The following is a 26,784-nucleotide window of genomic DNA, read 5'->3' on the forward strand; positions in this document are numbered from 1 at the left end:
CAATCTTCAGTGTAGACAATAAATTGGCTAACTACTGAGAACTCTTATTTCTTTTAGTGAATGCCCCCCCCCCACACTCACAAATTAAAAAACCCTAAATACATAGCAATGCTAGTTGGGAAATACTGGGATTTAAGAAAAATACATATTTTTATCACCAGAAATCCATCCTACAAGTCACACTATTGGGAAAGAATCAATTTCCACAGCCACAAGTTATTCTGTCAACAAAACCTTGAAATGGTTGTACTGAGCATGGTTAGACATGTCAATGATGAATAAACCAAACAGTTAAATAGAGGTCAGAGGTCAGGACTTAATCATCATTAGCATTGTCACCACCTGATCTTATTAGCTGAACTTTGGTGTGGCGGTACTGAGCATGGTCAGACATGTCAATGATGAATAAACCAAACAGTTAGATAGAGGTCAGAGGTCAGGACTTAATCATCATTAGCATTGTCACCACCTGATCTTATTAGCTGAACTTTGGTGTGGCGGTACTGAGCATGGTCAGACATGTCAATGATAAAACAAAATGATTAGTTTATTTATTTTGCATCTTTATAAAATATTAACTTTAGATGAGTCATTTTACACAAGGCCTGAACGCAGAGTACTAGCCAACTAACAGGTGAGAAATTCTACTTTTATTTCTGACATGATTTTGTGAGTAGTTTTATTAACCGGATGTAACTGACATACAGCAGAGTTGATTTATCTGTTTGGCTATTATCAAGACGAAAAACTAGTGGACTAGTAGAATTAACCCAAATAAAAAAACCTGAAAAACACACAATATCTACAAAATATATGTAGTACATTGTAGCTACATATACTGCAGCTATTTTATAAGTTTAATCAAGGTATTCAGAATCTTAAATGGCTACAAAATAGGTGATCTTGATATCAGCAAAATGGTAATCTGGGTCATTGATACTGCAGGTCGATGTCCTTTCTATATTACACATATCGTGTTGGCAGTTTATTTGAAGTCCTTGATTAGAAGTAAGTTGTCTGTTTGCCATCATTAGCAACAATGTTTTATATATGAAAAATTTACTAATAAAAATTATGCCCTTAATTAAGGCCCTTAAATACTTTTCATTGCTATTTCATTGCCAGCAGTGCGGTCAATACACAGTCAGCTATTTCATTGCCAGCAGTGCGGTCAATACACAGTCTGCTATTTCATTGCCAGCAGTGCGGTCAATACACAGTCAGCTATTTCATTGCCAGCAGTGCGGTCAATACACAGTCAGCTATTTCATTGCCAGCAGTGCGGTCAATACACAGTCAGCTATTTCATTGCCAGCAGTGCGGTCAATACACAGTCAGCTATTTCATTGCCAGCAGTGCGGTCAATACACAGTCTGCTATTTCATTGCCAGCAGTGCGGTCAATACACAGTCTGCTATTTCATTGCCAGCAGTGCGGTCAATGCACAGTCAGCTATTTCATTGCCAGCAGTGCGGTCAATACACAGTCTGCTATTTCATTGCCAGCAGTGCGGTCAATACACAGTCTGCTATTTCATTGCCAGCAGTGCGGTCAATACACAGTCAGCTATTTCATTGCCAGCAGTGCGGTCAATACACAGTCTGCTATTTCATTGCCAGCAGTGCGGTCAATACACAGTCAGCTATTTCATTGCCAGCAGTGCGGTCAATACACAGTCTGCTATTTCATTGCCAGCAGTGCGGTCAATACACAGTCAGCTATTTCATTGCCAGCAGTGCGGTCAATACACAGTCTGCTATTTCATTGCCAGCAGTGCGGTCAATGCACAGTCAGCTATTTCATTGCCAGCAGTGCGGTCAATACACAGTCAGCTATTTCATTGCCAGCAGTGCGGTCAATACACAGTCAGCTATTTCATTGCCAGCAGTGCGGTCAATGCACAGTCAGCTATTTCATTGCCAGCAGTGCGGTCAATACACAGTCAGCTATTTCATTGCCAGCAGTGCGGTCAATACACAGTCTGCTATTTCATTGCCAGCAGTGCGGTCAATACACAGTCAGCTATTTCATTGCCAGCAGTGCGGTCAATGCACAGTCAGCTATTTCATTGCCAGCAGTGCGGTCAATACACAGTCAGCTATTTCATTGCCAGCAGTGCGGTCAATACACAGTCAGCTATTTCATTGCCAGCAGTGCGGTCAATACACAGTCTGCTATTTCATTGCCAGCAGTGCGGTCAATACACAGTCTGCTATTTCATTGCCAGCAGTGCGGTCAATACACAGTCTGCTATTTCATTGCCAGCAGTGCGGTCAATACACAGTCAGCTATTTCATTGCCAGCAGTGCGGTCAATACACAGTCTGCTATTTCATTGCCAGCAGTGCGGTCAATACACAGTCTGCTATTTCATTGCCAGCAGTGCGGTCAATACACAGTCTGCTATTTCATTGCCAGCAGTGCGGTCAATACACAGTCAGCTATTTCATTGCCAGCAGTGCGGTCAATACACAGTCTGCTATTTCATTGCCAGCAGTGCGGTCAATGCACAGTCTGCTATTTCATTGCCAGCAGTGTGGTCAATACACAGTCAGCTATTTCATTGCCAGCAGTGCGGTCAATACACAGTCAGCTATTTCATTGCCAGCAGTGCGGTCAATACACAGTCTGCTATTTCATTGCCAGCAGTGCGGTCAATACACAGTCTGCTATTTCATTGCCAGCAGTGCGGTCAATGCACAGTCTGCTATTTCATTGCCAGCAGTGCGGTCAATGCACAGTCTGCTATTTCATTGCCAGCAGTGCGGTCAATACACAGTCAGCTATTTCATTGCCAGCAGTGCGGTCAATACACAGTCAGCTATTTCATTGCCAGCAGTGCGGTCAATACACAGTCTGCTATTTCATTGCCAGCAGTGCGGTCAATGCACAGTCTGCTATTTCATTGCCAGCAGTGTGGTCAATACACAGTCAGCTATTTCATTGCCAGCAGTGCGGTCAATACACAGTCAGCTATTTCATTGCCAGCAGTGCGGTCAATACACAGTCAGCTATTTCATTGCCAGCAGTGCGGTCAATACACAGTCAGCTATTTCATTGCCAGCAGTGCGGTCAATACACAGTCAGCTATTTCATTGCCAGCAGTGCGGTCAATACACAGTCAGCTATTTCATTGCCAGCAGTGCGGTCAATACACAGTCAGCTATTTCATTGCCAGCAGTGCGGTCAATACACAGTCTGCTATTTCATTGCCAGCAGTGCGGTCAATACACAGTCAGCTATTTCATTGCCAGCAGTGCGGTCAATACACAGTCAGCTATTTCATTGCCAGCAGTGCGGTCAATACACAGTCAGCTATTTCATTGCCAGCAGTGCGGTCAATGCACAGTCAGCTATTTCATTGCCAGCAGTGCGGTCAATACACAGTCAGCTATTTCATTGCCAGCAGTGCGGTCAATACACAGTCAGCTATTTCATTGCCAGCAGTGCGGTCAATACACAGTCAGCTATTTCATTGCCAGCAGTGCGGTCAATACACAGTCAGCTATTTCATTGCCAGCAGTGCGGTCAATACACAGTCAGCTATTTCATTGCCAGCAGTGCGGTCAATACACAGTCAGCTATTTCATTGCCAGCAGTGCGGTCAATACACAGTCAGCTATTTCATTGCCAGCAGTGCGGTCAATACACAGTCAGCTATTTCATTGCCAGCAGTGCGGTCAATACACAGTCAGCTATTTCATTGCCAGCAGTGCGGTCAATGCACAGTCAGCTATTTCATTGCCAGCAGTGCGGTCAATACACAGTCTGCTATTTCATTGCCAGCAGTGCGGTCAATACACAGTCTGCTATTTCATTGCCAGCAGTGCGGTCAATACACAGTCTGCTATTTCATTGCCAGCAGTGCGGTCAATACACAGTCAGCTATTTCATTGCCAGCAGTGCGGTCAATACACAGTCAGCTATTTCATTGCCAGCAGTGCGGTCAATATACAGTCTGCTATTTCATTGCCAGCAGTGCGGTCAATACACAGTCAGCTATTTCATTGCCAGCAGTGCGGTCAATGCACAGTCAGCTATTTCATTGCCAGCAGTGCGGTCAATACACAGTCAGCTATTTCATTGCCAGCAGTGCGGTCAATACACAGTCAGCTATTTCATTGCCAGCAGTGCGGTCAATACACAGTCAGCTATTTCATTGCCAGCAGTGCGGTCAATACACAGTCTGCTATTTCATTGCCAGCAGTGCGGTCAATACACAGTCTGCTATTTCATTGCCAGCAGTGCGGTCAGTACACAGTCAGCTATTTCATTGCCAGCAGTGCGGTCAATACACAGTCTGCTATTTCATTGCCAGCAGTGCGGTCAATACACAGTCAGCTATTTCATTGCCAGCAGTGCGGTCAATACACAGTCAGCTATTTCATTGCCAGCAGTGCGGTCAATACACAGTCTGCTATTTCATTGCCAGCAGTGCGGTCAATACACAGTCAGCTATTTCATTGCCAGCAGTGCGGTCAATACACAGTCAGCTATTTCATTGCCAGCAGTGCGGTCAATACACAGTCTGCTATTTCATTGCCAGCAGTGCGGTCAATACACAGTCTGCTATTTCATTGCCAGCAGTGCGGTCAATGCACAGTCAGCTATTTCATTGCCAGCAGTGCGGTCAATACACAGTCAGCTATTTCATTGCCAGCAGTGCGGTCAATACACAGTCAGCTATTTCATTGCCAGCAGTGCGGTCAATACACAGTCAGCTATTTCATTGCCAGCAGTGCGGTCAATACACAGTCTGCTATTTCATTGCCAGCAGTGCGGTCAATACACAGTCAGCTATTTCATTGCCAGCAGTGCGGTCAATACACAGTCAGCTATTTCATTGCCAGCAGTGCGGTCAATACACAGTCTGCTATTTCATTGCCAGCAGTGCGGTCAATACACAGTCTGCTATTTCATTGCCAGCAGTGCGGTCAATACACAGTCTGCTATTTCATTGCCAGCAGTGCGGTCAATGCACAGTCAGCTGGCATACAAGCAATGGGAAAATAAATCTGATTAATTCACCAATATTCACTAAATGGGAGAGGGGGAGCATTTTGAATCTGACTCAATTATATAAAAAAATACAAATTATGAACACAAATTTTAGATTCCTAGAAAACGGTGAGAAAATTTCTAACCTCGCCAGTGAAACACTCTATTGGAGTAACACAAAGACATCCATCAACGAAATTCAATTCAGTGTTTTTACATGGAAAAATCCCTTGCATATGAACACCTCAATAGGCGCAGAACCTAGAACACCCTGCCAGGGTATTTGTAACCATATTTATCATTCAACTATATGTCCAAAACATAGTTCGGTTTTGTAGCGTTTTCATATTTACTGGTTTGCCTGTAATTACACAGCAGGCTTTTTAGCAGCTCTCTATAAACGAGTTGCCATTTTAAAATTCATGTTTTTAATTTTCAGGTTGAGAGATTTACACAATGAAGCCCAATTTTGCAGGATTGTGGCAGGCTGAGACGTCTGAAAATCTAGAGAGAATCTATAAAAACATGGGAATAATAGGAGATGCTCTAGAAATAGCTATAAATGAATCACCAAAGATTGAAATCAGACAAAGTGGAGAGTATTTCTACATAAAAACTGAGTCTAAGGTAGTTGGGAAGGTTGAGGTATCCTTCAAAGTGGGTGAGATATATGAGGTGCCAGACCACAGGTGGCGAAATATGAAACACAAAACCAGCTGGGTCGGTGGAGGAAAGAAACTGCAAATCAGGCCACTGAATGGTAGTGGATCTGATCCAATTCATGTGTATGAAATGATTGGAGATGACAAACTTGTTATGTATCTACATGCTCTGGGAGAAACAGCAAAACAGACATTTGTAAAGCAGACAGACAAAGACAAATAGTCTGTGTACCTTCCAAGTCTACTACAGCGGTGCTTGAGTGTGGTTCAACGCACTGTACAATCATATTACTCATCTGATAACAGTTTCTCATACAATTACGGACAGTAAGGAGATCCATCCATATTGTAGAAAAGCTGCATGGTTGTTGAAACAACAGCGCCCCTTAGTAGTAGATCAACTAATTTTTATAGCATCTCAGTTTCAGTATAAACTGACATGTTTTATTTGCAGAATATGATTGAGTGCAGGTAATGACAATGTTGTAATTTTGACATTACATAAATAAATGTAAAAAGTTCACCGTAATGAAAAATGATTATTTTTTTGTTCATCTAATAGTACATATCATTTCAAATATCTATAGTTTGTAGTACTGTAGGTTGAGATAGTTTCTAGTAATATGGCTATACACACCTAATCCACCTTACACATCAGGACTTTTGTACAACATTTTGCCTGTTTTTGTGTGTGTATTTTACTATTATTTCTTAAAAATATTTTTGAACCAAATGAGCATATTTCCTATTGGATACACTCTTTATCAACATTTATGACTTTGACGCTCAAAGGGTCAACAACTAAAACCAGCCACTGATTAAAATAATCAGGTAAAAATAATCAGCATTGGTCAGCATTGGTCAGCATTGATTCATATGACACATTGACCACCAAGAGTATTGATGTAGAGCCCCTATGAGCAGTCTGTCTGATGCAGAGAAAAGACAGGACAGACAACACATGGAAACAACACATGGAAACACAGTAAGACAGGAGACAACACATGGAAACACAGTAAGACAGGAGACAACACATGGAAACACAGTAAGACAGGAGACAACACATGGAAACACAGTAAGACAGGAGACAACACATGGAAACACAGTAAGACAGGAGACAACACATGGAAACACAGTAAGACAGGAGACAACACATGGAAACACAGTAAGACAGGAGACAACACATGGAAACACAGTAAGACAGGAGACAACACATGGAAACACAGTAAGACAGGAGACAACACATGGAAACACAGTAAGACAGGAGACAACACATGGAAACACAGTAAGACAGGAGACAACACATGGAAACACAGTAAGACAGGAGACAACACATGGAAACACAGTAAGACAGGAGACAACACATGGAAACACAGTAAGACAGGAGACAACACATGGAAACACAGTAAGACAGGACAGACAACACATGGAAACAACACATGGAAACACAGTAAGACAGGACAGACAACACATGGAAACACAGTAAGACAGGAGACAACACATGGAAACACAGTAAGACAGGAGACAACACATGGAAACACAGTAAGACAGGACAGACAACACATGGAAACAACACATGGAAACACAGTAAGACAGGACAGACAACACATGGAAACACAGTAAGACAGGAGACAACACATGGAAACACAGTAAGACAGGAGACAACACATGGAAACACAGTAAGACAGGACAGACAACACATGGAAACAACACATGGAAACACAGTAAGACAGGAGACAACACATGGAAACACAGTAAGACAGGAGACAACACATGGAAACACAGTAAGACAGGAGACAACACATGGAAACACAGTAAGACAGGAGACAACACATGGAAACACAGTAAGACAGGAGACAACACATGGAAACACAGTAAGACAGGAGACAACACATGGAAACACAGTAAGACAGGAGACAACACATGGAAACACAGTAAGACAGGAGACAACACATGGAAACACAGTAAGACAGGAGACAACACATGGAAACACAGTAAGACAGGACAGACAACACATGGAAACAACACATGGAAACACAGTAAGACAGGACAGACAACACATGGAAACACAGTAAGACAGGAGACAACACATGGAAACACAGTAAGACAGGAGACAACACATGGAAACACAGTAAGACAGGACAGACAACACATGGAAACAACACATGGAAACACAGTAAGACAGGACAGACAACACATGGAAACACAGTAAGACAGGAGACAACACATGGAAACACAGTAAGACAGGAGACAACACATGGAAACACAGTAAGACAGGACAGACAACACATGGAAACAACACATGGAAACACAGTAAGACAGGAGACAACACATGGAAACACAGTAAGACAGGAGACAACACATGGAAACACAGTAAGATAGGAGACAACACATGGAAACACAGTAAGACAGGGGACAACACATGGAAACACAGTAAGACAGGAGACAACACATGGAAACACAGTAAGACAGGGGACAACACATGGAAACACAGTAAGACAGGAGACAACACATGGAAACACAGTAAGACAGGAGACAACACATGAGAACACAGTAAGACAGGAGACAACACATGAAAATACAGTAAGACAGGAGACAACACATGGAAATACAGTAAGACAGGAGACAACACATGGGAACACAGTAAGACAGGAGACAACACATGAAAATACAGTAAGACAGGAGACAACACATGGAAATACAGTAAGACAGGAGACAACACATGGAAACACAGTAAGACAGGAGACAACACATGGAAACACAGTAAGACAGGAGACAACACATGGAAACACAGTAAGACAGAAGACAACACATGGAAACACAGTAAGACAGGAGACAACACATGGAAACACAGTAAGACAGGAGACAACACATAGAAACACAGTAAGACAGGACAGACAACACATGGAAAGACAGGAGACAACACATGGAAACACAGTAAGACAGGAGACAACACATGGAAACACAGTAAGACAGGAGACAACACATGAAAACACAGTAAAACAGGAGAAAACACATGGAAACACAGTAAGACAGGACAGACAACACATGGAAACACAGTAAGACAGGAGACAACACATGGAAACACAGAAAGACAGAAGACAACACATGGAAACACAGTAAGATTGAAGACAACACATGGAAAGACAGTAAGACAGGAGACAACACATGGAAACACAGTAAGACAGGAGACAACACATGGAAATACGGTAATACAGGAGACAACACATGGAAACACAGTAAGACAGGAGACAACACATGGAAACACAGTAAGACAGGAGACAACACATGGAAACACAGTAAGACAGGAGACAACACATGGAAACACAGCAAGACAGGAGACAACACATGGAAACACAGTAAGACAGGAGACAACACATGGAAACACAGTACGACAGGAGACAACACATGGAAACACAGTAAGACAGGAGACAACACATAGAAACACAGTAAGACAGGACAGACAACACATGGAAAGACAGGAGACAACACATGGAAACACAGTAAGACAGGAGACAACACATGGAAACACAGAAAGACAGAAGACAACACATGGAAACACAGTAAGATTGAAGACAACACATGGAAAGACAGTAAGACAGGAGACAACACATGGAAACACAGTAAGACAGGAGACAACACATGGAAATACGGTAATACAGGAGACAACACATGGAAACACAGTAAGACAGGAGACAACACATGGAAACACAGTAAGACAGGAGACAACACATGGAAAAACAGCAAGACAGGAGACAACACATGGAAACACAGTAAGACAGGAGACAACACATGGAAACACAGTACGACAGGAGACAACACATGGAAACACAGACAGAAGACAACACATGAAAACACAGACAGAAGACAACACATGGAAACAAAGTAAGACAGGAGACAGCACATAGAAACACAGTAAGACAGATGACAACACATGGAAAGACAGTAAGACAGGAGACAACACATGGAAAGACAGTAAGACAGGAGAGACAACACATGGAAAGACAGTAAGACAGGAGACAACACATGGAAAGACAGTAAGACAGGAGACAACACATGGAAACACAGTAAGACAGGAGACAACACATGGAAACACAGTAAGACAGGAGACAACACATGGAAACACAGTAAGACAGGAGACAACACATGGAAACACAGTAAGACAGGAGACAACACATGGAAACACAGTAAGACAGGAGACAACACATGGAAACACAGTAAGATAGGAGACAACACATGGAAACACAGTAAGACAGGAGACAACACATGGAAACACAGTAAGACAGGAGACAACACATGGAAACACAGTAAGACAGGAGACAACACATGGAAATACAGTAAGACAGGAGACAACAAATGGAAACACAGAAAGACAGGAGACAACACATGGAAACATAGTAAGACAGGAGACAACACATGGAAACACATTAAGACAGGAGACAACACATGGAAACACAGACAGAAGACAACACATGAAAACACAGACAGAAGACAACACATGGAAACAAAGTAAGACAGGAGACAGCACATAGAAACACAGTAAGACAGATGACAACACATGGAAACACAGTAAGACAGGAGACAACACATGGAAACACAGTAAGACAGGAGACAACACATGGAAACACAGTAAGACAGATGACAACAGCACATTAAAACAAGAGGAGACAAAAAAAAACATAACACAAGATTGAGATATCTTACCATTCTCTGGTGATTATATTTGTGAAGATCAATACAAGTTATCATTGAGGGAAATCCACCAAATGTTTGCAAATGTCTACCATTCTGTGTGAAGAAAAAAAAAACCAAAGCATACATGCATTAGTCATTAATGGCTGAGATGCACAGTATACACATACATTGTGTTATACATAACATCAGTAACACTGACCAATTTAAGAATTGGAATGAATTAGAGTCCTCAAATACAAATGAGATCGAATGTTATATTCTTTAGTATGTTCATTCTGGCCATTTCTATACAAAAGAAAATAACAACCAAAATGAAATGATTCTTACGTCAATATTGAAGATGCGGATGAACTTATCCAATGATGATGTCATTAGGTTCTTCTTCTCAGCCACCTTCAGACCAGTCACTGCGCCTTGATGACCACTATATTGCTGTTCAATTCGTCCAGACTGAAATATAAGTCAACAATATTTCTATTTTATGATAAATACATTTCTAAACCATCATCACATTTTCCAGACTGGACCACCACCACCATCATAACATTTTCCAGACTGGACTACCCTCATCACATTTTCCAGACTGGACCACTAACATCACATTTTCCAGACTGAACCACTCATCACATTTTCCAAACTGGACTAGCACCATCACATTTTCCAGACTGGACCACTAACGTCACATTTTCCAGACTGAACCACTCATCACATTTTCCAGACTGGACTACCACCATCACATTTTCCAAACTGGACACTAACATCACATTCTCCAAACAGAACCCCCACCGTCACATTTTCCAGACTGGACCACCATCATCACATTTTCCAGACTGGGCCACCATCACATTTTGTAGAATGCTTCACCACATTTTCCAGACTGAACCATTATATTTTCCAGACTGGACCACCACCATCACATTTTTCAGACTGGACCATTATATTTTCCAGACTGGACCACCACCATCACATTTTTCAGACTGGACCACAGCATCACATTTTCCAGACTGGACCACACCATCACATTTTCCAGACTGGACCACACCATCACATTTTCCAGACTGGACCACCACCATCACATTTTCCAGACTGGACCACTCTCATCACATTTTCCAGACTGGACCACACCATCACATTTTCCAGACTGGACCACTCTCATCACATTTTCCAGACTGGACCACACCATCACAATTTCCAGACTGGACCACATCATCATATTTCCCAGACTGGACCACACCATCACATTTTCCAGACTGGATAACCACCATCCTATTTTGTAGAATGCTTCACCACATTTTCCAGACTGGACCACGCCATCACATTTTTCAGACTGAACCACCACCATCCTGTTCCCCAGACTGGACCACCACTACATTTTCAGTCTGAACCACCATAGTAGTTTCCATAATGACCACCAACATAGCAGGTCAGAATGTAGAAATTATGATGCTGTTTTGCACAAAAATAAAAATTGCAGGAAAATGGTTCATCTGCAAATCAGAGAGTAATTACATTTGTGCTACAAAACGGAAGGTGTAATTAGGACACATTCACCAAATAAGAGTGAAGAGTAACAATTTAACTTTAATCAGCTCACTGTGGACAATTACAATATGGATACATGATTGATTAAAACAACCTGAAACATTAATATTAAATTACAACATATAACAAAAATATTATCATGGTTTTTATGAATACTGGGTTTGGTACATGTAGGCATCTTATGTATGAATACTGGGTTTGGTAGGTATCCAATGTATGAATACTGGGTTTGGTGGGTATCCAATGTATGAATACTGGGTTTGGTGGGTATCCAATGTATGAATACTGGGTTTGATAGGTCTCCAATGTAGGGATACTGGGTTTGGTGAATATCCAATGTATGAACACTGGGTTTGGTACAAATGTAGGTATCCAATGTATTAATACTGGGTTTGGTGGGTATCCAATTTATGAATACTGGGTTTGGTAGGTATCCAATTTATGAATACTGGGTTTGGTAGGTATCCAATTTATGAGTACTGGGTTTGGTGGGTATCCAATGTATGAACACTGGGCTTGGTGGGTATCCAATGTATGAACACTGGGCTTGGTGGGTATCCAATTTATGAATACTGGGCTTGGTGGGTATCCAATTTATGAATACTGGGTTTGGTAGGTATCCAATTTATGAATACTGGGTTTGGTAGGTATCCAATTTATGAGTACTGGGTTTGGTGGGTATCCAATGTATGAACACTGGGCTTGGTGGGTATCCAATGTATGAACACTGGGTTTGGTAGGTCTCCAATGTATGAATACTGGGTTTAGTAGGTATCAAATGTATGGATACTGGGTTTGGTGGGTATCCAATGTATGGATACTGGGTTTGGTGGGTATCCAATGTATGGATACTGAGTTTGGTGGGTATCCAATGTATGAATACTGGGTTTGGTGGGTATCCAATGTATGGATACTGAGTTTGGTGGGTATCCAATGTATGGATACTGGGTTTGGTGGGTATCCAATGTATGGATACTGGGTTTGGTGGGTCTCCAATGTATGAATACAGAGTTTGATGGGTATCCAATGTATGGATACTGAGTTTGGTCGGTATCCAATGTATGGATACTGGGTTTGGTGGGTATCCAATGTATGAATACTGGGTTTGGTAGGTATCCAATGTATGAATACTGGGTTTGGTAGGTATCCAATGTATGAATACTGGGTTTGGTAGGTATCCAATGTATGAATACTGGGTTTGGTGGGTATCCAATGTATGAATACTGGGTTTGATAGGTCTCCAATGTAGGGATACTGGGTTTGGTGAATATCCAATGTATGAACACTGGGTTTGGTACAAATGTAGGTATCCAATGTATTAATACTGGGTTTGGTGGGTATCCAATTTATGAATACTGGGTTTGGTAGGTATCCAATTTATGAATACTGGGTTTGGTAAGTATCCAATTTATGAGTACTGGGTTTGGTGGGTATCCAATGTATGAATACTGGGTTTGGTTGGTATCCAATGTATGGATACTGGGTTTGGTGGGTATCCAATGTATGAATACTGGGTTTGGTAGGTCTCCAATGTATGAATACTGGGTTTGGTAGGTCTCCAATGTATGGATACTGGGTTTGGTGAATATCCTATTTATGGATACTGAGTTTGGTGGGTATCCAATGTATGGATACTGAGTTTGGTGGGTATCCAATGTATGGATACCGGGTTTGGTGAATATCCAATGTATGGATACTGGGTTTGGTGAATATCCAATGTATGGATACTGGGTTTGGTGAATATCCAATGTATGGATACTGAGTTTGGTGGGTATCCAGTGTATGGATACTGGGTTTGGTAGGTATCCAGTGTATGGATACTGGGTTTGGTAGGTATCCAATGTATGGATACTGGGTTTAGTGGGTATCCAATGTATGAATACTGGGTTTGGTAGGTATCCAATGTATGAATTCTGGGTTTGGTGGGTATCCAATGTATGAATACTGGGTTTGGTGGGTGTCTGATGTATGAATACTGGGTTTGGTGGGTCTCCAATGTTAGAATACTGGGTTTGGTGGGTATCCAATGTATGAATACTGAGTTTGGTGGGTGTCTGATGTACATTTTGTATGAATACTGGGTTTGGTAGATGTACATTTTGTATGAATACTGGGTTTGGTAGGTATCCAATGTATGAATACTGGGTTTGGTGGGTATCCAATGTATGAATACTGGGTTTGGTGGGTGTCTGATGTATGAATACTTGGTTTGGTAGGTCTTCAATGTAAGAATACTGAGTTTGGTGGGTGTCTGATGCATGAATACTGGGTTTGGTGGGTATCCAATGTATGGATACTGAGTTTGGTGGGTATCCAATGTATGAATACTGAGTTTAGTGGGTATCCAATGTATAGATACTGGGTTTGGTGGGTATCCAATGTATGGATACTGAGTTTGGTGGGTATCCAATGTATGAATACTGGGTTTGGTGGGTATCCAATGTATGGATACTGAGTTTGGTGGGTATCCAATGTATGGATACTGGGTTTGGTGGGTATCCAATGTATGGATACTGGGTTTGGTGGGTCTCCAATGTATGAATACTGAGTTTGGTGGGTATCCAATGTATGAATACTGAGTTTGGTGGGTATCCAATGTATGGATACTGAGTTTGGTGGGTATCCAATGTATGGATACTGGGTTTGGTGGGTATCCAATGTATGAATACTGGGTTCGGTGAATATCCAATGTATGAATACTGGGTTTAGTAGGTATCAAATGTATGGATACTGGTTTGGTGGGTATCCAATGTATGAATACTGAGTTTGGTGGGTATCCAATGTATGGATACTGAGTTTGGTGGGTATCCAATGTATGGATACTGGGCTTGGTGGGTATCCAATGTATGAATACTGGGTTTGGTAGGTCTCCAATGTATGGATACAGGGTTTAGTAGGTATCAAATATATGAATACTGAATTTGGTGGGTGTCTGATGTATGAATACTGGGTTTGGTGAATATCCAATGTATGAATACTGGGTTTGGTGAATATCCAATGTATGAATACTGGGTTTGGTGGGTATCCAATGTATGAATACTGGGTTTGGTGGGTATCTAATGTATGAATACTGGGTTTGGTGAATATCCAATGTATGGATACTGGGTTTGATGGGTATACAATGTATGGATACTGGGTTTGGTGGGTGTATGATGTATGATTACTGGGTTTGGTAGGTATCCAATGTATGAATACTGAGTTTGGTGGGTATCCAATGTATGGATACTGGGTTTGGTGGGTCTCCAATGTATGAATACTGAGTTTGGTGGGTATCCAATGTATAAATACTGGGTTTGGTGGGTATCCAATGTATGAATACTGGGTTTGGTGGGTATCCAATGTATGAATACTGGGTTTGGTGGGTATCCAATGTATGAATACTGGGTTTGGTGGGTATCCAATGTATGAATACTGGGTTTGGTGGGTGTCTGATGTATGAATACTGGGTTTGGTAGGTCTCCAATGTAAAAATACTGAGTTTGGTGGGTGTCTGATGTATGAATACTGGGTTTGGTGGGTCTCCAATGTAAGAATACTGGGTTTGGTGAATATCCATTGTATGAATACTGAGTTTGGTGGGTATTCAATGTATGGGTACTGGGTTTGGTGGGTATCCAATGTATGAATACTGAGTTTGGTGGGTATCCAATGTATGGATACTGGGTTTGGTGGGTATCCAATGTATGGATACTGAGTTTGGTGGGTATCCAATGTATGAATACTGGGTTTGGTGGGTATCCAATGTATGGATACTGAGTTTGGTGGGTATCCAATGTATGGATACTGGGTTTGGTGGGTCTCCAATGTATGAATACTGGGTTTAGTAGGTATCAAATGTATGGATACTGGTTTGGTGGGTCTCCAATGTATGAATACTGAGTTTGGTGGGTATCCAATGTATGGATACTGAGTTTGGTGGGTATCCAATGTATGGATACTGAGTTTGGTGGGTATCCAATGTATGGATACTGAGTTTGGTGGGTATCCAATGTATGGATACTGGGTTTGGTGGGTATCCAATGTATGAATACTGGGTTCGGTGAATATCCAATGTATGAATACTGGGTTTAGTAGGTATCAAATGTATGGATACTGGGTTGGGTGGGTATCCAATGTATGAATACTGAATTTGGTGGGTGTATGATGTATGATTACTGGGTTTGGTGGGTATCCAATGTATGAATACTGGGTTTGGTAGGTATCCAATGTATGAATACTGGGTTTGGTGGGTATCCAATGTATGAATACTGGGTTTGATGGGTGTCTGATGTATGAATACTGGGTTCGGTAGGTCTCCAATGTAAAAATACTGAGTTTGGTGGGTGTCTGATGTATGAATACTGGGTTTGGTGGGTCTCCAATGTAAGAATACTGGGTTTGGTGGGTCTCCAATGTAAGAATACTGGGTTTGGTGGGTGTCTGATGTACATTTTGTATGAATACTGGGTTTGGTAGGTATCCAATGTATGAATACTGGGTTTGGTGGGTATCCAATGTATGAATACTGGGTTTGGTGAATATCAAATGTATAAATACTTGGTTCAGTGGGTGTCTGTTAGATACTGAGTTTGGTAGGTATCAAATGTATGAATACTGGGTTTGGTGGGTTTCTGATGTACATTTTGTATGAATACTGGGTTTGGTGGGTGTCTGATCTATGAATACTGGGTTTGGTGGATATCCAATGTATGAATACTTGGTTCAGTGGGTGTCTGTTGAATACTGGGTTTGGTGGGTATCCAATGTATGAATACTTGGTTCAGTGGGTATCCAATGTATGAATACTTGGTTCAGTGGGTATCTGATGCATAAATACTAGGTTTTGTGGGTATCTGGTGTATGGATCCTGGGTTTGATGGGTATCCAATGTATGAATAGTGGGTTTGGTGGGTGTCTGATGGATACTGGGTTTGGTGGGTATCTGATGTATGAATACTTGGTTCAGTGGCTATCTGATGCATGAATACTAGGTTTTGTGGGTATCCAATGTATAAATACTGGGTTTAGTGGGTGTCTGTTGGATACTGGGTTTGGTGGGTATCCAGTGTATGGATAATACTGAGTTTTGTGGGGATCCAATGTATGGATACTGGGTTTGGTGGGTATCCAATGTATGAATACTGGGTTTGGTGAATATCCAATGTATGGATACTGGGTTTGGTGGGTATCCAATGTATGGATACTGGGTTTGGTGGGTATCCAATGTATGAATACTTGGTTCAGTGGGTATATGATGCATGAATACTATGTTTTGTGGGTATCTGGTGTATGGATACTGGGTTTGGTAGGTATCCAATGTATGAATACTGGGTTTGATGGGTATCCAATGTATGAATAGTGGGTTTGGTAGGTCGCCAATGTATGAATACTGGGTTTGGTGGGTTTCTGATGTATGATACTGGGTTTGGTTGGTATGTGTTGTATGATACTGGGGTTTGTTCGGGTATACAATGTTTGTATACTGGGTTCGGTGGGTATTTTATGTACAGATACTGGGTTTGGTTGGAATCAAATGGATACTGATTTGGTTAATTTATTTTAACATAAAAAGGAAGTTGAGGAAAGGATATAAAGGTTAGACATGCAATTTTACTGCAAGCACAGTAATGACTCAGTTTAGTACATGAATGTTAGTTGATTACTGTTATAGTAATATAATGAGACAATACTGTGACTGTAGTAAACTTACATTAATACTGTGCGCCAACACAGTTTGATCAGCCGATCCACTGAATACTAATTTACGATGTACCTGGCAGATAGATAAAAATCACACAAATCAAATCACTCTGATGTAGATAAAATTTACTAAATCGAAAAAGTTCTCTCAAAGACCTTTGTGAAATGCATTAGACATAAACAGTCATTCTCTATGGAGGTGTGGCTATCCAAATTGTAGATGCTAAATTAACTTTGTTCATGTAAATACAAGTATGCTAATGAACAAATAACAAAGGGAAGAGTAGTTACTTCTTTACTCAATGTTTAACAAACATCCTATACTTGTTTTCTCTGTTCTAGAATTTTACTAGCAATCACCAGAAAACTGGGATGAGGGAGAGTGCTAGTTAGTAGTGGTAAAGCCAAATTTTCAATTTCAACAGTGAAATATATTCAGAATTTCCCATCATAGGTGTGGGTCGCTTTTGTTCTAGTAAAGTTCATTATATTGACTTGAAATCAAGCTATGCTTTTAAAGACAGTTAAAACTAGGACTTTGATAACCTCACCAGTATATATGTGTATGTATGTGCCCATCATGTGAATGGCATGTCTATAGAAGAAATAACACACTGCATACACATATGGTAAATTTATCATGTGAACAAGGCATGACAGTACCCCTCAAGGCAGTGATAATTAGCCAGTGATTTATGTTAAAGTAACTTGAAAAAATATACAGACAGACTTACTTGCAAGCACAGTACTTTACTTGAATGGCTTGGTGTTAACTCCTTCAGTACACGCCCCTTTGTTGCACATTGCACCATCAGAGCCTTGTCAGAGCTGATCACTAAAGTAAGTGGTTTACACAAAGATCCCATCACAATACAGTCCACAGAACTCCCACTGTTGGATAGCATCTTTTTTTTACTTTTCTTTTGGTTTTTATTCTGAAATTGGTTTTAATAGTAAGAAGAATGGACAATAAATATACAAGCAGTCTCTCAGCTGAGATAGCTCCACTGTTAGCAATGCACATTTCAATTGAAGAACTGACAAGCAGTCTCCCAGCTGAGATAGCTCCACTGTTAGCAATGCACATTTCAATTGAAGAACTGACAAGCAGTCTCTCAGCTGAGATAGCTCCTCTGTTAGCAATGCACATTTCAATTGAAGAACTGACAAGCAGTCTCTCAGCTGAGATAGCTCCACTGTTAGCAATGCACATTTCAATTGAAGAACTGACAAGCAGTCTCTCAGCTGAGATAGCTCCTCTGTTAGCAATGCACATTTCAATTGAAGAACTGACAAGCAGTCTCTCAGCTGAGATAGCTCCACTGTTAGCAATGCACATTTCAATTGAAAAACTGACAAGCAGTCTCCCAGCTGAGATAGCTCCACTGTTAGCAATGCACATTTCAATTGAAGAACTGACAAGCAGTCTCCCAGCTGAGATAGCTCCACTGTTAGCAATGCACATTTCAATTGAAGAACTGACAAGCAGTCTCTCAGCTGAGATAGCTCCTCTGTTAGCAATGCACATTTCAATTGAAGAACTGACAAGCAGTCTCTCAGCTGAGATAGCTCCACTGTTAGCAATGCACATTTCAATTGAAGAACTGACAAGCAGTCTCCCAGCTGAGATAGCTCCACTGTTAGCAATGCACATTTCAATTGAAGAACTGACAAGCAGTCTCTCAGCTGAGATAGCTCCTCTGTTAGCAATGCACATTTCAATTGAAGAACTGACAAGCAGTCTCTCAGCTGAGATAGCTCCTCTGTTAGCAATGCACATTTCAATTGAAGAACTGACAAGCAGTCTCTCAGCTGAGATAGCTCCACTGTTAGCAATGCACATTTCAATTGAAGAACTGACAAGCAGTCTCCCAGCTGAGATAGCTCCACTGTTAGCAATGCACATTTCAATTGAAGAACTGACAAGCAGTCTCCCAGCTGAGATAGCTCCACTGTTAGCAATGCACATTTCAATTGAAGAACTGACAAGCAGTCTCTCAGCTGAGATAGCTCCTCTGTTAGCAATGCACATTTCAATTGAAGAACTGACAAGCAGTCTCTCAGCTGAGATAGCTCCACTGTTAGCAATGCACATTTCAATTGAAGAACTGACAAGCAGTCTCCCAGCTGAGATAGCTCCACTGTTAGCAATGCACATTTCAATTGAAGAACTGACAAGCAGTCTCTCAGCTGAGATAGCTCCTCTGTTAGCAATGCACATTTCAATTGAAGAACTGACAAGCAGTCTCTCAGCTGAGATAGCTCCACTGTTAGCAATGCACATTTCAATTGAAGAACTGACAAGCAGTCTCTCAGCTGAGATAGCTCCACTGTTAGCAATGCACATTTCAATTGAAGAACTGACAAGCAGTCTCTCAGCTGAGATAGCTTCACTGTTAGCAATGCACATTTCAATTGAAGAACTGACAAGCAGTCTCTCAGCTGAGATAGCTCCTCTGTTAGCAATGCACATTTCAATTGAAGAACTGACAAGCAGTCTCACAGCTGAGATAGCTCCACTGTTAGCAATGCACATTTCAATTGAAGAACTGACAAGCAGTCTCTCAGCTGAGATAGCTTCACTGTTAGCAATGCACATTTCAATTGAAGAACTGACAAGCAGTCTCTCAGCTGAGATAGCTCCTCTGTTAGCAATGTACATTTCAATTAGAGAATTGAAGATATCATCACGAAATTAAGGTCCACCAGAGGAACCTATATGTATAATATCAAAGCAAAATATCAAAAGTCAAAAATATTACTTTTAACCAAAAGCATTTATCAAAATTAGAGAATTGAAGTTATCATCACGAAACAAACAAATTTAAGTGAGGTCTGCCCAAGGTACATGTACACCAAGTATCAAAGCAACCAGATTTTTTAGAAGTTGAAAAGTAAAAAGTTTACATGGATGATGACAAAAGACAATCAATAATGTGATTAGGTCTGCTCGACAAAGATGACAGTAGAGCTAAAAATGGTTGAACATGGTAGTTTACTCACAGCTAGTTGAGAATGTTACAATAATAAATGTCTTACCATGGAAAACACCATTCCATTGGCTAATCCCACATACACATTCTGAAGTGCACTACATATACACATGACAGCAGCTGGAAGCGAGAATGTTCGAAGAAGCATGTCTTTCTGTAAAAAAATTATCAATTTATTTCTGTTAAAATTATCAAGAGTTTTCATAGATCAAAAATCTTGCAACACAATTCAAAATGTCCTCATCCGAATATTCATGGGTAGCCAAGCATTAGTGAAAAATGGGAAGAAACAAATTTGTCATAAGATTCAAAGAAACTAGCCATTCTCCAATATTTAGTGTTTTTGACATATGAGGTACATCATCTTCTTAAATGATAGTTACTCATGGTCTGGTTTGCAAGTCAAACAAATGGGATCACACTCAGATTCCATCGTAATATAACTATTATACTTTCGTCTTATTCTTGCTAGATTATTGAAATCATCAATTCATGGGGTATACCAACCTCAGCATTCATGAGAACCATTGTACCATTGTCGTTGGATACACTGTAAAATTGTTTGGCAGATCCAATCACAAACAAACAACGTACACCAATACCGCCCTCATGTGGCGAGTACAAAGCACTGCATTGCCCATGCTAGAATATAAGAGAAATATGAGAATAACATCTAAATACTGCCTACTGGTACAAGATGAGAGTTTGGGAAGGTTCTATGTCTATGTTTTCAAAGTTGGGAGATAATGTTCTACCAATTTTTCAAGGAAATCAATGAATAACAGGGTCAACCTGTTTGCCTAGCTGCCCTACCTATTTGCCTGGCTGACCTACCTATTTGCCTGGCTGACCTACCCATTTGCCTGGCTACCCTACCTGTTTGCCCGTCTCCCCTTGACTGTTTGCCTGGCCACCCTACTTATTTTGCCTGGCTGGCCATCTGTTTGGCCAGCTAAGTAAGCTGTTGGTACGACCACCCTGGAATTGAGTTTTTTTGCTTAGATAATATTCAATCTACCTTTTTACTGATTGTTCCACCCAACTTTACAGGAAAATTCATCAATGAAGCAGATGATTGGATACAGATGTAGCCTCCAATGATATTCCAGCTTTCTTTCAGATGAAGTCCATGAGTGAAGAGAAAGACAAAGATGGAAGCTTAGATGTTGTTCTTACCTCTAAATTCCATTTCATAATAGTGCCATCAGAGGATGCAGTAAATAAGTTTCCATAGATGGCCTGAATATCGACCACATTGTCAGTGTGGTGATCACGAAATAAACCGGTGCGTAGCTGAGACTGGGTGGACTGTGGAATGCATACAGTTTGGTCAGGCCTTCTTTCTGGTGTGTTCACAGGAAGTCTTTCATCTTTACCGTTAGATCGCTTAGATGATGTCACTGTGGACAAACTAACGTGAGTTGACATCTCTTCTACTTTACTGGTGCCAACTGTATCCTGGGATGACAGTCCAGTTTGCTCCAAAACCTGCAGTCGAAATTTACTTCTGATGTGTGGTGATACCTGCAGACTGTCCCTGTTAATTGTAATACAGTTGGCAAATAAAGATGATCCAAATCAAGACATGACAGGTAATGCATGCACATATATAAATACCAAGAAATCAAATTGCACAACGTTAATACGATCCAGTACACAATAACATGATTCATTAATAACACGATTCGGTCATTTATGCTAGCTCATGTGCTACTGATTGAGCAAATACTAATATTCTAATTTAAATCTGTACTTAATCCATTTTGAAACACAATAATAATATAGTGTAGGACTTACATAGAAACTCTTGACAACAGTGATGTCCGAGGATTGACTCCATCAACCAATGTTGAACTTTTGGATACATCTGATTCACATTCATCTAAGTCATTTGTAGATGTGACGTGTGCAGCACTGACTGGCACTGTAAATTCTGATGCACTGGCATCTTCTTCTGTGTCTGCAAGCTGCATGGGTTCTTCCTCATAATTGGACATAAAATCTGAATCATTAGCAGCCATTTGTTTGTTCAATCCAATCAGTGTTGGTTCAGAGGGGATCACTGAGTCATGTTTGCTGTCCTCAGTAGTACATGATTGTAGGATTTCAACTATTTCCTGATTTGACTGTTCATCATCGGTTGAATTATCTATTGGTAATACTGTGCTGTATGGTTCAGTTCTTTGCAAATCATCATCATCATCATCAAGTGGTAAAAAGTCTGCAGAATGATCTAATACTATTGGTTTATGCTTCCTTCTCTCCTCAGGTTGGGTGAGCGATGTAGAAACATTCTCACAAACTTTAGCTGGTTTTGTTGATTTTGATTTTCTTTTAACCACTTGTTTAGGCACAACAACAAGTGAGATATCAGCATCAGAATCTGGTTCCTCATTCTTTGGTTTCCTCTTCTTCCTTTTCACTTTTCTTCCATCTTTTGACATTTTGGGAGATTTCTTTTTCTTTTCAATAGCAGCTTCTTCATTTAAACCCACTATTTGTTGATCTAGTCGTGTGGAATCCACCACATTATCATTGTTTATATTAACTATTTCAGAAAACTCACTAACGTTGGATGAATCTTTCATCCATGTAAAATCCTGTGTACCATGTTGGACACTACATGTACATTGACCAGCCTTAGGAACAGACAGCAGGCTCTCTTTTTGAGGTTTCTTAGTATCACAAATGTTATCCACCCTTTTAATGGGTTTCTTGTCAAATGGATTCTTGTAAATGTCATTTAGCACAACTCTTATGTCCTGTGAAAGTGGAGCTGTCCAAGAGGGCGATTCCTTCTTTGGGAAATGTTCTTGATTCTCAAACTTCACGGACTTAGACACTGGAAGAATATGATCACTTTCCTCCATAATGCTATCAATAACAGACTGAAACGGTGAATGACTATCAACAGTTTTTCTTCCAGAAATGTCTTTATGTGTTTTTTTTCTGTCTGGGCTAGTTTTCAGTCTTCTTACACTATGTGAGCCATTCTCAACTTGTATGCTGACATCAGTGTCTGTACCAATTTCCATGTCCTCAATGCTATCATTTTTGGATACTGGTACATCTCCAAGCTTGACACTTTGAGAAGAATCCTGTGTGCTTGATTTAGTTTCTTTCAAGAATAACGTAGATGCATTTTTTAATTCTAGGTAGTTTGATGCAAGCTGTCGCAATGTTGCGCTACTAGCATTGATAGCAGCGACCTCGTACGGAGCTGAATTCTGCAGTTCTTCCATACTACGAACATGTGGAGCAACTTCATCCTCGCTCACTGTTGCTTTTTTGCTTTTTATCTTTCGATCCTTTACAAGTTTGAGCTTCTTCTTCTCATTCACAGGTTTGTCAGTCGTTCCCTGAACACCTACTGTCTGACTCTTCTGTTTGTTATCACTGGCAAAACTTACACAGCTTTTTGGCAAAGTAATTTCAGAACTAGAGTCCTTACATAGATTCTTTGCTGAATTAGTAGAATCAATTGGTGGTGTTTGTGCATGCGACTCTTTTCCAGCTTTGTTAGTTTTAACTGTCACTTGCAGACCATTTTGTTGGGTACTATTAACAAACACAGATTCATCAACTGGTTCTATTTCAAACTTCTTTGGATTCTTGGTAAACTGTTCAAACATTGTAGTTAAGCTGCTATCTCCAGGACTTTCCTGAACGCTTGATGATGACATCATTACAGTTTTTTCAGCTTTTGCGTAATCAGTATCAATTGGTTCTGACTTAATTTTCATTGGTTGACAGGCATCATTGGTCTCAGGCTTGCTGGATTCCATAGACTTCTCTTTATCAGTGGTGGTTGTGTCAGCACTGATTTTGTCTCTACGTTCTTGCATTGGTGTACTGAATGAGATACTGGTACCTTCGTCTACTTTTCTCTCTGAAACAGCACCTAATGCAACAGACATTAGACAGAATTTATCAGGCTGGTGCAGTGCATGATGGGTACTTGAATATTGCAGTGAGAAGGTCAAAGTTCACTTACCTTTCAAAATCATCATTCGCTGGTCACGAATTCCTTGCATCTCTTGGCATATCTAGTTATAAGAATGGTATAACAATTCATGAAAGAGAAACAAATAATTATATTCTGTACTCACAATGGTATGTCAGTGACTTGCAGGTAATCTATTATTTCGATGAGATTTGCACTGCATTTAAGGATTTCTGATTACTTTTCCCAACAAGAATAAACAAGCAGCCTATCGGCTGAGATAGCTCCGCTGTTAGCAATGCACATTTCAATTAAAGAACTGAAGACATCATTAGAAAATGAACAATATGAATAGTATCAAAGCAATCGGACAGTTTTTAACAAGAAGTCGAAAATATCACTTTTTACCAAAAATTACAAAAATATTCACCAAAATAAATTAATTAGAGAATTGAAGATATCATCACAAAATAAACAAATCTGAGAGAGTTCCACATGTAGTACCTATATATGTAATATCAAAGCAATCGAACTTACAGTTTTCAACAAGAAGTCGAAAATATCACTTTTTACCAAAAATTACAAAAATATTCACCAAAATTAGAGAACTGAAGATATCATCACAAAATGAACAAATCTGAGAAAGGTCCACGTGTAGTACCTATATATGTAATATCAAAGCAATCGGATTTGCGGTTTTTAACAAGAAGTCGAAAATATCACTTTTTACCAAAAATGACAAAAATATTCACCAAAATTAGAGAATTAAAGATATCATCACGAAATGAACAAATCTGAGAGAAGTCCACATGTAGTACCTATATATGTAGTATCAAAGCAATTGGACTTGCGGTTTTTAACAAGAAGTCGAAAATATCACTTTTTACCAAAAATGACAAAAATATTCACCAAAATTAGAGAATTAAAGATATCATTACAAAATGAACAAATCTGAGAGAGGTCCACATGTAGTACCTATATATGTAATATCAAAGTAATTGCAATTGCGGTTTTTAACAAGAAGTCGAAAATATCACTTTTTACCAAAAATGACAAAAATATTCACCAAAATTAGAGAATTGAAGATATCAACATGAAATGAACAAACCTAAGAGAGGTCTACCCAAGGTACATATACACCAAGTATCAAAGCATTCAGGCTTGTAGTTTTCAAGAAGAAGTCGAAAAAGTAAAACATTGACACGGACGACGGATGAACGACGGACGACGACGACGGACAATCACTCATATGATAAGCTCTGCTGGACAAAGTCAACAGCAGAGCTAAAAAAGTAAACTTTGAATTAGCATCATATTATTTAGAACACTCAGAACATAATTTGTATTGGACATTCCAATAGTACAGTCTGGGCATAACAGGCTGGCTATCAGCTGACGTTGCCTCTTCATAACAATTTATAAAGTTTAAAGTGGGTGTTATGTCATCCATAATTTCAACTTATATTTATCAATGTTACTAATGTGAGAAATATTTAGGTAGATTGCAAGTTTAAAGCTGGTTAAATGGTAAGTTACGCTCGGACCGCATTGAACAGCTATTAAAAGGCTTGAATTTGGGAAAGAGGCCAGAGGGCAACCAGTTTCAGTGCCAAATTTGATAAAATTGTCAAAAAATGTAAATCTGTATTTTTGAAAGGCACCAACGCAAATTCATTGGGCATGAAGACATGAATTTCCTTGAATGCCTTCAAACATTGGGCTAAAATCTTCTTGGTTTAAAGTGCTTGAGAAATATGTGATACACAAACTTTTGTTTTTTTAGATGGGCCTTGGTTTATGATTTCATACATGTAGCAAAATTATGATAACAGAATGTAAACAATGATTACTAATTGTTTGGATCCAAATCCCTAATTCATGGATCTTGATGTTTTGTGACTCTCCAGAGTAGCTATATATACTTAAAAGCTGTTGGCTTTTGCTAATTCGCTGAGATAAGTCTTTCAGAACCATAAAGACAAGCCATGTCAGGTTCACAAGTACTGATAAACAGTGTGAACATTGACAAAACAGAGTTTCTTTACTCAGTTTTCCTAGTAAGGCAATATTTTCCACTGTATTATACACCACATTATGATACAAACCCAGTTCAGGACCTGTCCTGATTTCCAGAAAAAAATGCAGATTAAAAACTTGATGTACCGATAATACCTACAATATTCAACAAACAGTGCATATCCAAAAACATAACAAATATGGCATTGAAATAGTATTGACCCCCCCCCCCCCAATTGATTTCATGCCAAGGTTGT

At 40.1% G+C, this 26,784-nt stretch overlaps 2 protein-coding genes across 2 annotated transcripts in view; one reads left to right on the top strand and one right to left on the bottom strand.

The window, feature by feature from the left end:
* LOC102805988 (uncharacterized) overlaps nucleotides 1-26,784 on the bottom strand; it is a 43,839-nt gene that overhangs the window by 6,890 nt on the left and 10,165 nt on the right. The window contains exons 6-14 of the mRNA XM_085508028.1: nucleotides 24,563-24,614; nucleotides 22,366-24,469; nucleotides 21,745-22,105; nucleotides 21,076-21,210; nucleotides 20,615-20,722; nucleotides 18,310-18,510; nucleotides 17,586-17,648; nucleotides 10,682-10,804; nucleotides 10,364-10,447 (exon numbers count right to left, since the gene is read on the bottom strand). Coding sequence (XP_085364154.1) covers nucleotides 10,364-10,447; nucleotides 10,682-10,804; nucleotides 17,586-17,648; nucleotides 18,310-18,510; nucleotides 20,615-20,722; nucleotides 21,076-21,210; nucleotides 21,745-22,105; nucleotides 22,366-24,469; nucleotides 24,563-24,614 — 3,231 coding nt within the window. The remainder of the gene's footprint in view (nucleotides 1-10,363; nucleotides 10,448-10,681; nucleotides 10,805-17,585; nucleotides 17,649-18,309; nucleotides 18,511-20,614; nucleotides 20,723-21,075; nucleotides 21,211-21,744; nucleotides 22,106-22,365; nucleotides 24,470-24,562; nucleotides 24,615-26,784) is intronic.
* LOC102805862 (cellular retinoic acid-binding protein 2-like) lies at nucleotides 533-6,195 on the top strand. The gene is made up of 2 exons (XM_085508038.1): nucleotides 533-634; nucleotides 5,437-6,195. Exon 2 carries the CDS (start codon nucleotides 5,454-5,456, stop codon nucleotides 5,880-5,882), a length of 429 nt encoding a protein of 142 aa, XP_085364164.1. The 5' UTR covers nucleotides 533-634; nucleotides 5,437-5,453; the 3' UTR covers nucleotides 5,883-6,195.

This window comes from Saccoglossus kowalevskii, chromosome 2, assembly GCF_978046115.1.
Source record: "Saccoglossus kowalevskii chromosome 2, keSacKowa6.1, whole genome shotgun sequence".
Lineage (NCBI taxonomy): Eukaryota > Metazoa > Hemichordata > Enteropneusta > Harrimaniidae > Saccoglossus > Saccoglossus kowalevskii.